The sequence below is a fragment of the Neophocaena asiaeorientalis genome, unplaced genomic scaffold, assembly GCF_003031525.2.
Source record: "Neophocaena asiaeorientalis asiaeorientalis breed wild unplaced genomic scaffold, Neophocaena_asiaeorientalis_V1.1 scaffold493, whole genome shotgun sequence".
Classification (NCBI taxonomy): Eukaryota; Metazoa; Chordata; class Mammalia; order Artiodactyla; family Phocoenidae; genus Neophocaena; species Neophocaena asiaeorientalis.
Window position 1 is genome coordinate 38414 of NW_020172669.1, and position 15469 is coordinate 53882.

The following is a 15469-nucleotide window of genomic DNA, read 5'->3' on the forward strand; positions in this document are numbered from 1 at the left end:
TGCTACAATCTCCCTTTTCCTTTCATATCCTTAGGTAGGGCTGAGTGGTGAGTGGTGCTGGGATGTGGAGGGTTGGGGGTAGTCACAATCCTATATAGGAGTTATAATCACAGTTGGGCTGTTTAATCCTTTCATTTATTCTTGAATAGATCTTTCTCTGAACTACGTGCCACTTCCTTGCCTTTGTGCATGTAGTTCTCTTTTTGCCTGCAATGCCTTTTCCCCCTTTCCTCATGAATTTATCCTTCAAGACTGCTCAGGAACAGGGCCAAGACTAGGACAAGGGAGATACTCCCCTTGGGTGCAAAATGTAAGGGTGTGCCAAAAAACTCAATAATCAAGAGAAATAACATTTTTATGCAATATTTTTCAAAAATTAAAATGAATGTGAAAAATTCATGAACAAAATAGCAATATTTTGTACAATCCATCTCACTCACTCTAATCCTGCCCTGTTGGATCTGTCTTTAATTACAGTTTTGATACTTGGTTCATCATGGGTTTTTGTGTATTAATTTTGATTTTTAAAAATATCACAGTAAGATATTATTTATCTGGATTACTGAGGTTTTTTACAACCCCCCCCCCCCACTACATTTTGTGCCTGAGGAAGGTGCCACACTTGCCTCACCCTCATCCCAGCCCTGGTCAGGAATCACCTGCATAAAGAAGTCTTCTACTTACCATAGGATATTTGTGGTTTCAATTTGTCTTTGTGATAGTTCCTATTCCATTTTAATTTGGTTTAGGTTTTATTTCAAAACTCTTAGTAGTAGCAGTTGACTTTCCACATAAAAACATGCTGCTGTAACATGATTTACCAAGAGCATTTATTAAAACCTAGAGTTGTGCTTCATGAAAATCAGGCCTACATTTGGGCCACTAGTACTTAGTGACTGACTACTATGATCTATATGTGCATTTGGTGGAAATTGTACCAAATCTTTTACATGGCCTTTTAATGCTGTATCTCCTTTCTTGTGCCTCTCAAAGGCTACTTTGCAGAATACAGTGTCATGCTTTTTACAAGTAAAACTCAATTTAAGGTCTTGTAAGCATTAAATTATATTTTTAAACTTTTTTCCTGCTTTTTATACTTCAATAAGCAATGCATGTTCAATGTAGTAAAAAGTGGAAGGCAGAAAAAAACACAAAAGAGAAAAGTGCCCACTTGGAGCTTCATCACTTAGACGTAAGCCACTGTCAACATTTGGGTGTGTATGTTCAGTCAGTCTCTTTGTTGAACATATGGTTATTTTTAAGTCTACATGTTTTTGATAAAAATGATATACCATACATACTGCTTTGCAACCTGCTTTTTCTATTTAGCAATTAATTGTTGACATTTTCCAATATCCACAAATATTATTCTACAATAAAATTTTATGGCTGCATAGTATTCCCTTAAATGGATGTATCATAGTTTATGCAGCTAATCCTTTGTTGTTATTTTTGGACATACAGGTTGTTTATAGTTTTTCACTAAACTAATCGTAGTTTAAATGGATTATTTTCTACCCCTACAGAGTACTCATTCTTTCTTTTCCCCAAAGTTTCTTCCAACTCCAGAAATGATGGACTTAGTATGAGGAATGTGAGGCTGATAAAAATCGTCTTTATAAGATATACTTTGACACAAATTACATTCTTTCTATATGTAGCTTAAGTCATTAATTTCATCATAATAGTAAGCTGATTTTTAATTCCCAAATACTGTTTTTTTTCATTTTAAATGAGTGAAACATCTCATTTTGGTTCTCTGTCAAAATAAAATGTTCACCTCTTCTGATTTTAGATTCGAATGCAGGCTCAAGGAAGCTTGTTCCAAGGCAGCATGATTGGCAGCTTCATTGATATATACCAACAAGAAGGTACCAGGGGTCTGTGGAGGGTGAGTACTCTTTTCTTGGTATTATTCTTTACACAGTTGCTAGAATTTGCAAAAATTACCTTTTATATAAAGCCATAAAATTGTGAATTGTCACCTTATACTATGTAAGATTCTTGGTAACCTAAAAAATAAGGTAAGAAGCTCCTTATCAGCTATGAAAGGACCAAAACTTATCAGTCGTCTTTATTTCTGCTTAATGTTTGGGGATTGTATGTGTGAGAGAAGTTATATTGTTTGAGATAGCCATTTTGGTTTGTTCAAATTCACAGTGAGTTTAACTTTTCAATCTATATTTTTGCCAGTTTTGTATTAACACAGCAATGTATGTTTATGGTAGTCTCTGTAGTGTTTATGATCAAAAGTTATTGCCTAAAACAACTTTTTTAACATTACAAAAGGTAAAAGATATACTATAAAATGTTGAGAAAGTATATAAAAGATAAAAATATCCAGTAGTCCCACTAGCTAGAGATATCACTGTTAACATTTTGTCGTATTATGTTCCAGTCTTCTATCTATACTTTTTAAAATATTTTTGTTCCTGTAACTTTTTTATCGTTTTAATCACTTAGGATTGTAATATTAAATAAGACTACTAGTAGTAGAGAGTAGAATGGGAAATCCATTAATAGACTCTTAAAAGAGAGAGCTTTGCTTTTATTATTTCTTTATAATGTTCCCTAACTACTTACTATAAACATTTTCAAACATACAGACAAGTTGGAAAAACAGAACAATGAACACCTACATAGCTGGATTAAATGACTCAAAGTTTGGCCCTATTTGCTTTATCTACTTATGTATATACACACATGCACACACATACCCATACACACACACACACACACACACACACACACACACACACGTGCACACTCTTTTTTTTTGTTTAAATATCTAATGAGTCTCTCTCTTTCCTTTTTTTCCTAAACTATTTGAAAGGAAGTTGCAGACATCGTTTTACTCCCCTAAGTACTTCATTATGCATCTCCTAAGAATAAGGACATTCTCCTACATAATAACAATACCATTGTCACACCTAAGAAAATTAATAAGTCCCTAATATCTAATACCTAGTCCATATTCAAATTTCCTTTATTGATGAGGTCAGGTCAGTTTTCTTATATAAAATGTTTCCTTGCATTTCCCCTGTATTTCCTGTAAGCTAGAAGTTAGATCTGTTGGCTTGATTAGATGCATGTTAAACATTTCTGGTAAGAGAACTTCATAGATGACACTATTTCATATGCATCACAGCAAGAGACACAAAATGTTAGTTTGTCCCAAAATTGGTGATGCCAAGTTCGTTTACTTGTTAAGATGATCCCTACAAGGTCTTATCATAGTAAAAGATACGTTTTTTTTCCCCCTTTGCAATTAGCAAGTAATTTGTAGGGTAATATTCTAACAACGTGCATATATCCTATTACTTAATGACCTTTCACCAAATGATCTTAGCATCCGTTAATGATCCTTGACGTTTGCTTTTTGATAAAAAGCACTTGGAGGTACACTTTCTTTTCCTCTTCCTTCCTTCCTTCCTTTCTTTCTTTCTTTTGCCACACTGCACGGCGTGCGGGATCTTAGTTCCCTGACCAGGGATCGAACCCGCGCCCCTGCAGTGGAAGTGTGGCGTCTTAACCACTGGACTGCCAGGGAAGTTCCAAGGTACACTTTCTTGATTAGTCTAATTTAAAACCAGAAAATGGAACTAACTAGAACTTTTTTCACAAACTAAGGCTAAGGAAAAGACAAAGACAGAACAATAATTGGAGATTTTGTCAGGGGAACATAGCTACTTTGTTTTTAATTAAAAATAATCTTTTAATTGTGTTAAAATACATATAAAATATCACATTTTTGTACAATCAGTCTCCAGAATTCTTTTCATCCTGCAAAACTGGAACTCTGTACCCATTAAACAACAACTCCGTGTTTCCTCTTCCCTTAGCCCCTGGCCACCAGCCTTTTATTATCTCTCTATGAATTTGATGGTTCTGGGTACCTCATATAAGTGGAATCATACAGTTTGTCTTTTTATTACTGGCTTATTTCTTAGCATAATGTCCTTACTTAGCATAATGTCCTCAAGGTTCATTCATGTTGTCACATGTGTCAGAATTTCCTTTTTAAGGCTGAATAACATTCCATTATATGCGTATACTACATTTTGTTAATCCATTCATACATTAATGGACATTTAGTTTGTTTCTGTATCTTGACTCTTGTGAATAATGCTGCTGTGAACATGGATGTGCAGATACCTCTTCAAGACTGATGTCAATTCTTTTGTGTATATACCCAAAAGTAGGATTGCTGGATTGTATGGTAATTCTATGTTTAATTTTTTGAGGAACTGGACATAGCTACTTTTATGATCCAGGCTACTTACTTCATCCAGGCATGTAAGGAGAAGTGAAGTATATTGTGTTATGTATTCTTTTGACACAGACATGTATTATTTACATATTAAAATATGGGAATCTTTTTTTCATTTCAACAAGGAAATATGTTTACATTTTTCTTCAAACACATGTCTGTATTTTGTTTTCCTGCTTTGATTGTAACATAGGTACTGGAAACATTTCACTTTCACTGGAAACACTTCACTTTCTTCCAAACTCCATTGTAAGAAATAACAACAGGAGTACAGTAATAAAGAGTAACTGGCACTTAGGTCAGAGTTGGACAGACAGTAGAGTAGTGAACAGGAGAGCACTTGCCCTGTTCATTGCTGTCGTACACCACGTGAATCCAGTGTGGCCAAATTTTCTGGGCTTTCAAGAGAAGCTGGAAATTTGCATTCCTGTGTGAAATATCCATTCCTGTGGTTTTGTTTTTGTTTTATGTTGACAGCTAATTCAGCCTTTCAAGAAACACTGTGTAGGCCACACAAAACATGTCTGTGACCTGAATTCAGCCCGTGGGGCCTTACGGTTCACCAAATTAGTCTTCTGAGGCCATCTTCTAACAGAGTTGAGCAGGTGGAAGGATCAGAGAGGAAGGTACTGCTGGGCCAGCCAGCCTGATCAGCAGAATCAAACATCTCCTGATGACAGCACAGCTACATCACTTCCACTTTATAAATGGAGTTTGGGAATTTAGAGATGATTGAACTCTTTAATTATAACAGGTATCACAGAAAGCAGTTGTCCCCCATGGTATATTATTTTCAGTTTTTTAAATGATATTTAAATTTAAACACAATTGTAAAAGTAAAACATTCCTTGTGAAAATTTTTACAAAAATTTGGCATGTGTTTGTATACCTTTTCCCCCAAAGTTAGAATAATACTATAAGTAATTTTATGTCTTACCTTCTTCAGCGTTGTAGGCATTTTCTCATATCATTCATATTCTTCAAAAACAGGACTTTTAATGCTCTGGCAGCCCTATGTTGTAATGTGAGCTGTGATAGGAATACTGTACTAGTGAGTGAAAAGCTGGTAGTGTTATCACAGGAGGACTCATAAGGAGGTACTCCTTTGCCTTGGCCTTCTCCCTGGCTGCATCATACCTTTGCTGTCATCCTAGTGTGTCCTTTCTGCACATCCTAAATTCTGTGAAATAAACTTGAAAGCTCTTTTCTCCCTACTGACTTTTGCTTCCGGGTTTTATTTTTAATAACATCTTTATCGAGATAATTCATATACCATAAAAATTTGCCATCTTAAAGTGTACAATTTAATGTTTTTTGGATATCCACAGACTTGTGCAACCATCACCACTGTCTAAGTTTAGAACATTTTTATCACCACAAAAAGAAACCCCATATCCATTAATGGTCACTTCCCATGACCTCCAACCTTCCCAAACCTAGACAACCACTAATCTAGTTTCTGTCTCTATAGATTTACCAATTCTGGCATTTCATGTAAATGGAATTATACAATATGTGGCATTTATGACTAGCTTCTTTAGTTTAACGTACTGTTTTTAAGTTTCATCTATGTTTTAGCATTTATCAGTACTTCATTTCTTTTTATGGCTGAATAATAATTCCATTGTATGTATATACCACATTTTGTTTATCCCTTCATCAATTAATAAGCATTTGGGTGGTTTGTACTTTTTGGCTATTATGAATAATGCTGTTATGAACATTCATGTACAAGTTTTTGGATAAACATATGTTTATAATTTTCTTGGGTATGTATCTAGATGTGAAATTGCTAGGTCATGTAGTAATTCTATGTTTAACTTTTGAGGAATTGCCAAAGTGTTTATCACAGTGGCTGCCATATATTGTATTCCCACCAGCAGTGTATAAGTGTTTATCTTCTTTGGGGAAATGTCTATTTAGATCTTTTGCCCATTTTTTAATTGGGTTGTTTGTCTTGTTATTGTTGAGTTGTAAGAGTTCTTTATTTTGGATACTAGTCCATGTATAATATATGATATATACTAGTCCAGATATATGATTTGCAAATATTTTCTCCCGTTGTGTGGGTCATCTTTTCACTTTCTTGATGGTATCCTTTGAATCACAAAAATGTTTAATTGTGATAAAGTCCCATTTATCTATTTTTTCTTTCGTTGCTTATGCTTTGGGTGTCATATCAATGGTTTTATTTTTTAGTACAGTAAGTGAGTTGGAAATTTATAAATGTTCCAGTATTAGCTATTGATTTGAAGGAGTAATAACCCCTATACTTCAGACTTGGATTTTTTCTGTTATTTTTTAATTCCTGACTTACTTTGTTCACTTTTAGACTTATGTCACTACCAGTGTATTTCCTTGGTGTCTCATGTCACTTATGTTTTGTAGGGTGTTGTCCCAACTGCTCAGCGGGCTGCCATCGTTGTGGGAGTAGAGCTACCAGTCTATGACATTACGAAGAAGCACTTAATATTGTCAGGGGTGGTGGGAGACACAATCTTAACTCACTTTGTGTAAGTATGCTAGGTTGTACTCATTCCATATATTCAGTACTTTAAGCACAAAAAGCATCTTTCACTGAAGTCCTCAGGTAGAATTGATAATGGGTACATATGGTCTAAATACCTTTTTCTCTCTCATCACCAGAACTTCAAGCCTTCTGATACAGGTACAGAGATTCCAGATGCTATGGGCACTTTGGTACTTGGGGGCAGTGTCTAATACAGTAGCCTATCAGAGGTCTGTAGGATTTGCATTTGTTCATACACAGCCTCTGTATCTAATAAACTCATCTGTTATTTGCTTTGGTTAATTTTGGATCAGAAAGCAAATTTTCTCAATGAGAAACGGAATAAAAGGGTGAAATTTTATAGGGCCTGTGAAACAAAACCACAGTTTTGGGCTGAAGACTGTTGCTAATTTCATCCTACGTTTTCTTCATCTTGAAACTTTTATGATATTTTACTACTCAAATGCATTTGGCGTATGATGCTGTGGTTTGAAAATTTTACATAACTAATAGATGATGCATAATACTTCCTGCTTAGGGAACTTGCTAGACTTATATAAACTGTCCCCTTAAAAAAAAAGGCTATCTGAATTTTGGATTGAAAAGTGAAGGGGACAACTTCTGAATAATGTAAAGATTAGTAAATATTTCCTTTCTTTTTAGATTGTAATGAAAGGGCAAGTGCCAGGTTTTATTTGATGAGTCTGACTCATTGTACATTTATATTTGGACTAATTTCAGTTTAAGCGGGCAGAGGTGGAAGTGGGGCAGTCTGTCTTCTTAAAGTTTTTATCTTTAGTTCCAGCTTTACGTGCGGCTTGGCTGGGGCTCTGGCTTCCAATCCAGTTGATGTGGTTCGAACTCGCATGATGAACCAGAGGGCAATTGTGGGACATGTGGACCTCTACAAGGGCACTTTGGATGGTATTTTAAAGGTACGCACACTGTGAACTTGGATTGTATTTTTAATTTTCTTTGATGTCTCAGACCTTCTTGCAGTCTTTATTCTTAGTTGCTGCATTTCAGTCTGAAGGTGGAAGAATCATTATGTCTATTTTTAGTAGCCTCTCAGAGTAATTCCTAGGTAGGAAAGCTGTCCCCTTGGCAATCTGCTGATGCACAGTGGTCCTTAATATTATTATTCCAGTTTGAATGCTTAAGACTGCAGGATACTTTTATCAATAGCACCATGTAGAATTACTGATAGAAAGGACTTAACATTATCCCACATTTGCCCATTTCAAACAAGGCAGAGATGCTATAATAGAAAATCTGGTACTTGGTTTCTGTTCAGCATTGTACTATTGTTCACGGTTTGGCTTTGAAAGTTTCTGCTATGTTATGTTTGTAGGAAGCTGAATATCATACATGTATTATATATTATATAATCATTCATGATAATACTTCTGCAAAAAACAAATTTGGAGCTAAAATATGATATTGTCATATGGTTTCTCAGTTTAGTTAACAACTATTATCAATCAGGCACCATTTTAGTACGTACAGAGAAATTACAGTGTACCACATGTATACAAACAGATAATCAACACATCTTGTCAAGTGGTAAACTCAGGGGTCTATGGGAGGAAATTTTAGTCCAATTTGGAAATTTGGGATAGGTTTCCTGTAGATGGAGGCATCTAAAATAATAGTAACTCACATCTGTTCAGTGCTTTACTGTGTATCGGGGACTGTCCTAATGAGACTTACATGTATTCATTCATTTAATTCTCACCATTACAGCATACTGAAGTGCTAAGAGATTAAGTGCTAACCTGCCCAAGGTTTCACAGCTAGTAAGTGGGAGAGCTGGGATTTCAACTTAGACCATTGGCTTCAACCCAACATTCTTCACACTGGGGTGCCTTCCTCATGTTGGTGGGTGAGGGTTAGTTAGGTTATAAAGGATATTGAATGCTATGCTGAGATGCTTGGACTTATTCTTTTACTTGATGAGGAGCTATTGAAAGATTTTAATCAGGTCAGATTTACGTTTTAAATAGATCAAGCTGGCTTTGTGGAGACAGTTGTTCTCAATCTTAGATGCACACTGCAATCACCTGGGGAACATTCACAGCTTCTGCACCCACCTTAAACCAATGACCTCAGAACGCCTGGGGTGGGAGCCAGGTTATCAGTATTTTGAAAACTCCTCAGGTGATTGCAATGTTCGCCCAAGGTTGAAAACCATTAATCTAAGGGGGTAAGCCTGGAACAGTGGTTCTTAAAACTTTAACATGCATCTGAACTGCCTGGAAGGCTTGTTAATATGCAGGTGGCTGGGCCTCATCACCAGATTCTGATTCAATAAGTTTGGAGAAGAACCTGGGAATTTGCATTTCTAACCAGTTCCCAGGCAGTACTGATGCTGCTAGTCTGGGACCACACTTTGAGAACCACTGACCTGGAGAAGGGAAACTGATTAGAAGGCTCTTATAGTAGTCTGAGCAAGAGATGATGAGAGCCTGAACTTGAGCATGAATAGTGGGGATAGAGTTGAGAATAATTTAGTTGATAAAGTCAACAGGATTTTGTTGACTTGATGTGGAGAGGTGTGGGAGAAAGAAGATGTCAAAGATAACTTCCCAGTTTTTGGCCTTGGTGACCATGTAGTGACATTCACTGACAGAGGCATTACAGGAAGAGGAGCAGGTTTTGTGGGAGACATCACAGTTTTGGATATTTTGAGGAACACCCAGTGAATATATTTGGATATCTTAGTCTTAACTTGGGGGAGAGTTCAGGGGTGTAGATAAGAACCTGGGGAAGCAGTAGTGTACAGGTGTTACATAACTGGAGGGGGAGGCCAAGGAGAGCAGGTAGAGGAGTTCACAGCTTTTTTGCTTTCCTAGCACACTGGAGTATTATAAAACTCCTTCCATTCATTAACAGTGATTCACAGAAGCAGTGATTCTCATACCCTGGGGAGTAGAGTTTGGCAAAAGACCCCCTTTCTATTTCTGACATGCTCACCCTTCCACTTGACAGTCACTGGTATAGAGAGAAGTGGGGCCAAGGAAAGAACTCTGGGGAAATACCAACTTTAAGGGCTTGGCAGACGAGGAACCCAGGAGAGACACCAAAAGGTAACACTTCAGGGAATTCCCTGGCGGTCTAGTGGTTAGGACTCTGTGCTTTCACTGCTGAGGGTGCGGGTTCAGTCCACTGTTGGGGAACTAAAATCCCACAAGCCATGTGGTGCGGCCAAAAAAAAAAAAAAGAGAGAAGAAAAAAAGATAACAGTTCAGAAGATACGAGGAAACTTACAAGCGAGTAGTGTCACAGAAGCCAAGGGAGTAATGAGCTTCAAGAAGGTATGAGCAGTTATTTAATGCTAAATGGAATAGAGAGATCCAGTATAAGGACTGCAAAGTGTCTGCTGGATTTAATATTTTCTAGAGGAGGTTTGCTGGATTGGTGTTTGTAAAAGTCAGATTGCTGTGCATTGAAGAGTGTGTTTAATCATTCATTCATTCATTACAAAAATGTTTGTGCCTTCTGTGCTAGGTACTGTTCTAGGTTGGTGAACAAATAAGCCCTGGCCTTCATGACATTTTAATTCTAATAGGAAGAGACAGATAAACACATAGGAAGTGAGGACGAGTAGACAAGTATAAAATACTCTTTCAAGGTTGGCTAAGAGGAGATAGAGGGTATAGTAATATAGTAATAGCATTTATTGAATGCTTATTATGTACCACACACTAGAGTATATCCTTTAACTCTCAGCAACCCTATAGAGTGGATAATATCTTTGCCATTTTATATAGGAGAGAACTCAGGTTCAGAGTAGCTAAGTATTTACCCAAGATTATACACCTAATAAGTGGCAGATCTGAGATTTAAATCAGGGTTTGTTTGATTCCAGAATTTATACTTGTAACCACTGTACTGTATGATATTGTCAGAAACATATTTTCATGTTGACAGTAACCTTTAAGTACTTATATTTACTCACTCATTCACTTACTTGCTATTAAAATTCTTTAAAACAACTTTGCTCTTTATTGTCATCATACTTTTTTATTTTATCTATAAGAGTGCCATAACACTTTGGTGAATGGAATTATGCATTCATCTCTGATGTAGAAATGAGCAGCTGCAAATCTCATCCTGTTACCTCTATATTAAAACCCTTGAATGGCTTCTCTTTGATGCAAGGTCCGTATGACTTGACCCCTTTTTACCTCTACAGCCTTATCTTTGCTACCTTTATTCTGTATTCCAGACATACTGAACAAGTTCTAGTACTAGACTTTTCTTTCATTCCCAAGTTTTCACCCATGCCATATACTTTGTTAGACGGTTAGCTTCTACTCATTCTTCAGATTGCATTATTTTTTCATAAAGGCCTTCCCTGACCATTAAACTGTGTATGTGTAAGTAGTTTTATATATTTGCTCTGTCATAGCATTTAATATATTTTAAAAAACATTTTTTTAACATCTTTATTGGGGTATAATTGCTTTACAATGGTGTGTTAGTTTCTGCTTTATAACAAAGTGAATCAGTTATAGATAAACATATGATGACTCTTTTTGAATTAAAAAAACATCTTTTTTGATGTTTTTTTAACTTCATAGAATTCATAAAATTCACCTATTCAGAGTGAATAGGCTTTTGGTATATTCACGGATATGTGCAACCATCATCACCACAGTCAATTTTAGAACACTTTCATGACCTCAAAAAGAAACCCTGTGCCCTTTAGCTATTACCTCCCTATCTTCCCAGCCCTAAGAAACTACTAATGTACTTTTATCTCTGTGGATTTGCCTGTTCTGGATATCTTATATAAATGGAACCATACAATATGTGAGGTTTTTTTTTTTTTTTTTTTTTTTTGGTTACACGGGCCTCTCCCTGTTGTGGCCCCTCCCGTTGCGGAGCACAGGCTCCGGACGCGCAGGCTTAGTGGCCATGGCTCACAGGCCCAGCCGCTTCGCAGTATGCGGCATCCCCCCGGACCGGAGCATGAATCTGTGTCCCCTGCATTGGCAGGTGGACTCTCAACCACTGCGCCACCAGGGAAGCCCTATGTGAGCTTTTTGACTGGCTCATTTCACTTATCATACTGTTTCAAGGTTCATCCATGCTGTAGCATGTATCAGTACAGGCATACCTCAGAGGTATGCTTCCAGACCACCGCAATAAAGCAAATGTCACAATAAAGCGAGTCACATGAACTTTTTGGGTTCCCAGTACATGTAAAAATTATGTTTACGCTATACAGTAGTCTATGAAGTGTGCAATGGTATTGTCTTAAAAAAAACAATGTACATACCTTGATTTGCTAAAAAATGTTAGCCATCATCTGAGCCTTCAGTGAGTCATTTCTCTGCAATAGTAACATCAAAGATTACAGATCACCATAACAAGTATAATATAATGAAAAAGTTTGAAATATGACGAGAATTACCAAAAGTGACAGAGAGATACAAAATGAGCAAGTGCTGTTGGAAAAATGGTGCTGATAGACTTGCTCCATGCAGGGTTGCCACAAACCTTCAATTTGTTAAAAATCCACTCTCTGCAAAGTGTAGTAAAGTGAAGTGCAATAAAATGAGGTATGCCTGTACTTTGTTCCTTTTTATGGTTGGGTGATGTTCTGTGGTATGGCTGTATCACATTTGTTACATTTTATTGTATAGTTGACCCTTGAGCAACATGAGTTTGAACTGCATGGGTCCATTTATTTCTTTTTTATTTTTATTTTTTTGCGGTATGCGGGCCTCTCACTGTTGTGGCCTCTCCCGTTGTGGAGCACAGGCTCCGGATGCGCAGGCTCAGTGGCCATGGCTCACGGGCCCAGCCGCTCCGTGGCATGTGGGATCCTCCCGGACCGGGGCACAAACCCGTGTCCACTGCATCAGCAGGCGGACTCTCAACCACTGCACCACCAGGGAAGCCCTGCATGGGTCCATTTATATGCAGATTTTTTTCAAGAGTAAATACTTTGGTACTGCACAACCTGTGGTTGGTTGACTCTGTGGATGTAGGGGGCTGAAAATAAGTTATATGAGGACTTTTGACTGCATGGAGGGTCGGTGCCCCTAAACACCTGCATTGTTCAAGAGTCAATTGTAATTGCTTTTAATGGCTGTCTGCCCAGTAGACTCTAAGTTCCGTGAAGGCAGGGCCATATGCATCTTGTTTATCACTTTATCCACAGCAAATTATTCGTTGAATAAATGTATAACTTCATGAAGTAGCCTCTTGTCTCTGTGTATCTACAGAAGTTCTTGCTTGTTTTCACTCAACTGCCTCAAGCCAAAAAGTGTGCATCCCAGTTCTAATGTTTGGAAGACGTTAGTCCCTGTTTTGGAGCTCTACAAGGATTCATATGGCTCATGAGAGTGTTAGAGGCTGTGTGTGTATGTGTGTGTGTAAAAGTTTGTGTGTTCATTTACTCCACAAATATTTATTCAGATATTTAGTGGAGACTTTACTGTGCCAGACAGTGTTACGTGGTGGGATAGGATGGTGAAGAAGACCAACATGGTTCCTGCTTTTCTGGACATTACATTCTAGTTGAGGGAGACAGACAATAAACACACAGATAATAAACAGTGTAATTTCATTATTCCAAATCTTTTTTTGGTCACGCTGTGCAGCATGCGGAATCTTAGTTCCCCAACCAGGGATAAAATCCGTGCCCCCTACATTGGGAGTGCGGAGTCGTAACCACTGGACCACCAGGGAAGTCCAGTAAACGGTATAACTTCAGATGGAAGTAAATACTATGAAGAAACTAACACAGCATAATGAGATAGTGACTTGGTGATAGTGGTGGGGAACTACTTCAGCTAGGATGGCCAGGGAAAGGCTGTGAGGAGGTGACATTTGAGCAGGGGTCTGAATGATGAGAAGAAGGTGGCCACGAGAAGATCTGAGGGAAAAGCATTTCAGAAAGAGGGAGTGGGTACAACGGCCCTGAGTTGGGAATGAGTTGGACATGTTCAAGGGTTAAAAACAAGGCTGGTATGGCTGCATGTGATCAATGAAGGAAAAAGTAGTAGGAAATGACACTGGAGAGAGAGACAGGGGCTAAATCATGTAGGTCATTAAAGAAAATTTGCAGTTAGAATGAAATCCACCAGGAAATCACCAGGAAAGTGACTATCCGATTTATAATTTTAAAAGATTGCTTTGGGGCTTCCCTGGTGGCGCAGTGGTTGAGAGTCCGCCTGCCGATGCAGGAGACACGGGTTCGTGCCCCGGTCCGGGAGGATCCCACAGAGGTGATGGGGTTGGGTTGTGTCTCTCAGGTGCCTTATCTTAGCAGTCTATGATTCTAGGTTATCTGTATCCAGGATTTATTTTGGTTGATTTTCACAATTTTCCAACATCAATTTTGGTCTGAGACCTATAACATTTGCTGATGATCCATTGGGGCAAGCATATTACCACTATGTTTCCATAAATAGTGCCCTTATTATGTTACTATTTGCTTTAAAAATGATTAATAAGGATAATCATATTGAGTGTTCTTAATCTATAGCTTGGGGTAAGGGATATTTAGAAGTCTGCATTCTCATATTGTTGCCTTATCCAAATATATTCATTTTTTAGTATAGTGGTGGGTTTCACTTCACCAGTGGGAAGGCAAAATAACAATTTTTTCAATATAGAATACAATGCCAAACACAGAGCAGTTACTTAATAGATAGTTATGCATTAAACAGGAACTGTTTCTGTTGGTGGAATTCAATACACATCATCAATTTATGACCTTTGGTATGCATTATTTGTCATTTAATTCTTTTGTTTTTGAAATTTATTTTTTTATACAGCAGGTTCTTATTAATCATCAATTTTATACACATCAGTGTATACATGTCAATCCCAATCGCCCAATTCATCACACCACCCCCACCAACCCCCGCCACTTTCCCCGCTTGGTGTCCATACGTTTGTTCTCTACATCTGTGTCTCAATTTCTGCCCTGCAAACCGGTTCATCTGTACCATTTCTCTAGATTCCACATATATGCGTTAATATATGATATTTGTTTTTCTCTTTCTGACTTACTTGACTCTGTATGACCGTCTCTAGATCCATCCACGTCTCTACCAATTTCGTTCCTTTTTATGGCTGAGTAATATTCCATTGTATATATGTACCACATCTTCTTTATCCATTCATCTGTTGATGGGCATTTAGGTTGCTTCTATGACCTGGCTATTGTAAATAGTGCTGCAATGAACATTGGGGTGCATGTGTCTTTTTGAATTATGGTTTTCTCTGGGTATATGCCCAGGAGTGGGATTGCTGGGTCATATGGTAGTTCTAGTTTTAGATTTTAAAGGAACCACCATACTGTTCTCCATAGTGGCTGTATCAATTTACATTCCCACCAACAGTGCAAGGGGGTTTCCTTTTTTTTTGTTTGCGGTACGTGGGCCTCTCACTGTTGTGGCCTCTCCCGTTGCAGAGCACAGGCTCTGGACGCGAAGGCTCAGCGGCCATGGCTCATGGGCCCAGCTGCTCCGTGGCATGTGGGATCTTCCTGGACCGGGGCATGAACCCGTGTCCCCTGCATTGGCAGGCGGACTCTCAACCACTGTGCCACCAGGGAAGCCCGGAGGTTTCCTTTTGTCCACACCCTCTCCAGCATTTGTTGTTGGTAGATTTTCTGATGATGCCCATTCTAAATGGTGTGAGGTGATACCTCATTGTAGTTTTGATTT

At 37.9% G+C, this 15469-nt stretch overlaps 1 protein-coding gene across 3 annotated transcripts in view; it reads left to right on the forward strand.

Annotated features, from left to right (window-relative positions):
* SLC25A14 (solute carrier family 25 member 14) overlaps window positions 1-15469 on the forward strand; it is a 35899-nt gene that overhangs the window by 12602 nt on the left and 7828 nt on the right. Inside the window, exons 6-9 of one of the 3 annotated variants that reach the window (XM_024739579.1) lie at window positions 1796-1891; window positions 6659-6783; window positions 7579-7714; window positions 9768-9865. In XM_024739579.1, coding sequence (XP_024595347.1) covers window positions 1796-1891; window positions 6659-6783; window positions 7579-7714; window positions 9768-9779 — 369 coding nt within the window. In that variant the 3' untranslated portion in view covers window positions 9780-9865. Of the gene's footprint in view, window positions 1-1795; window positions 1892-6658; window positions 6784-7578; window positions 7715-9767; window positions 9866-15469 lie in introns of those variants that run through there. The other 2 variants (XM_024739577.1, XM_024739578.1) reach the window with 2 other exon arrangements.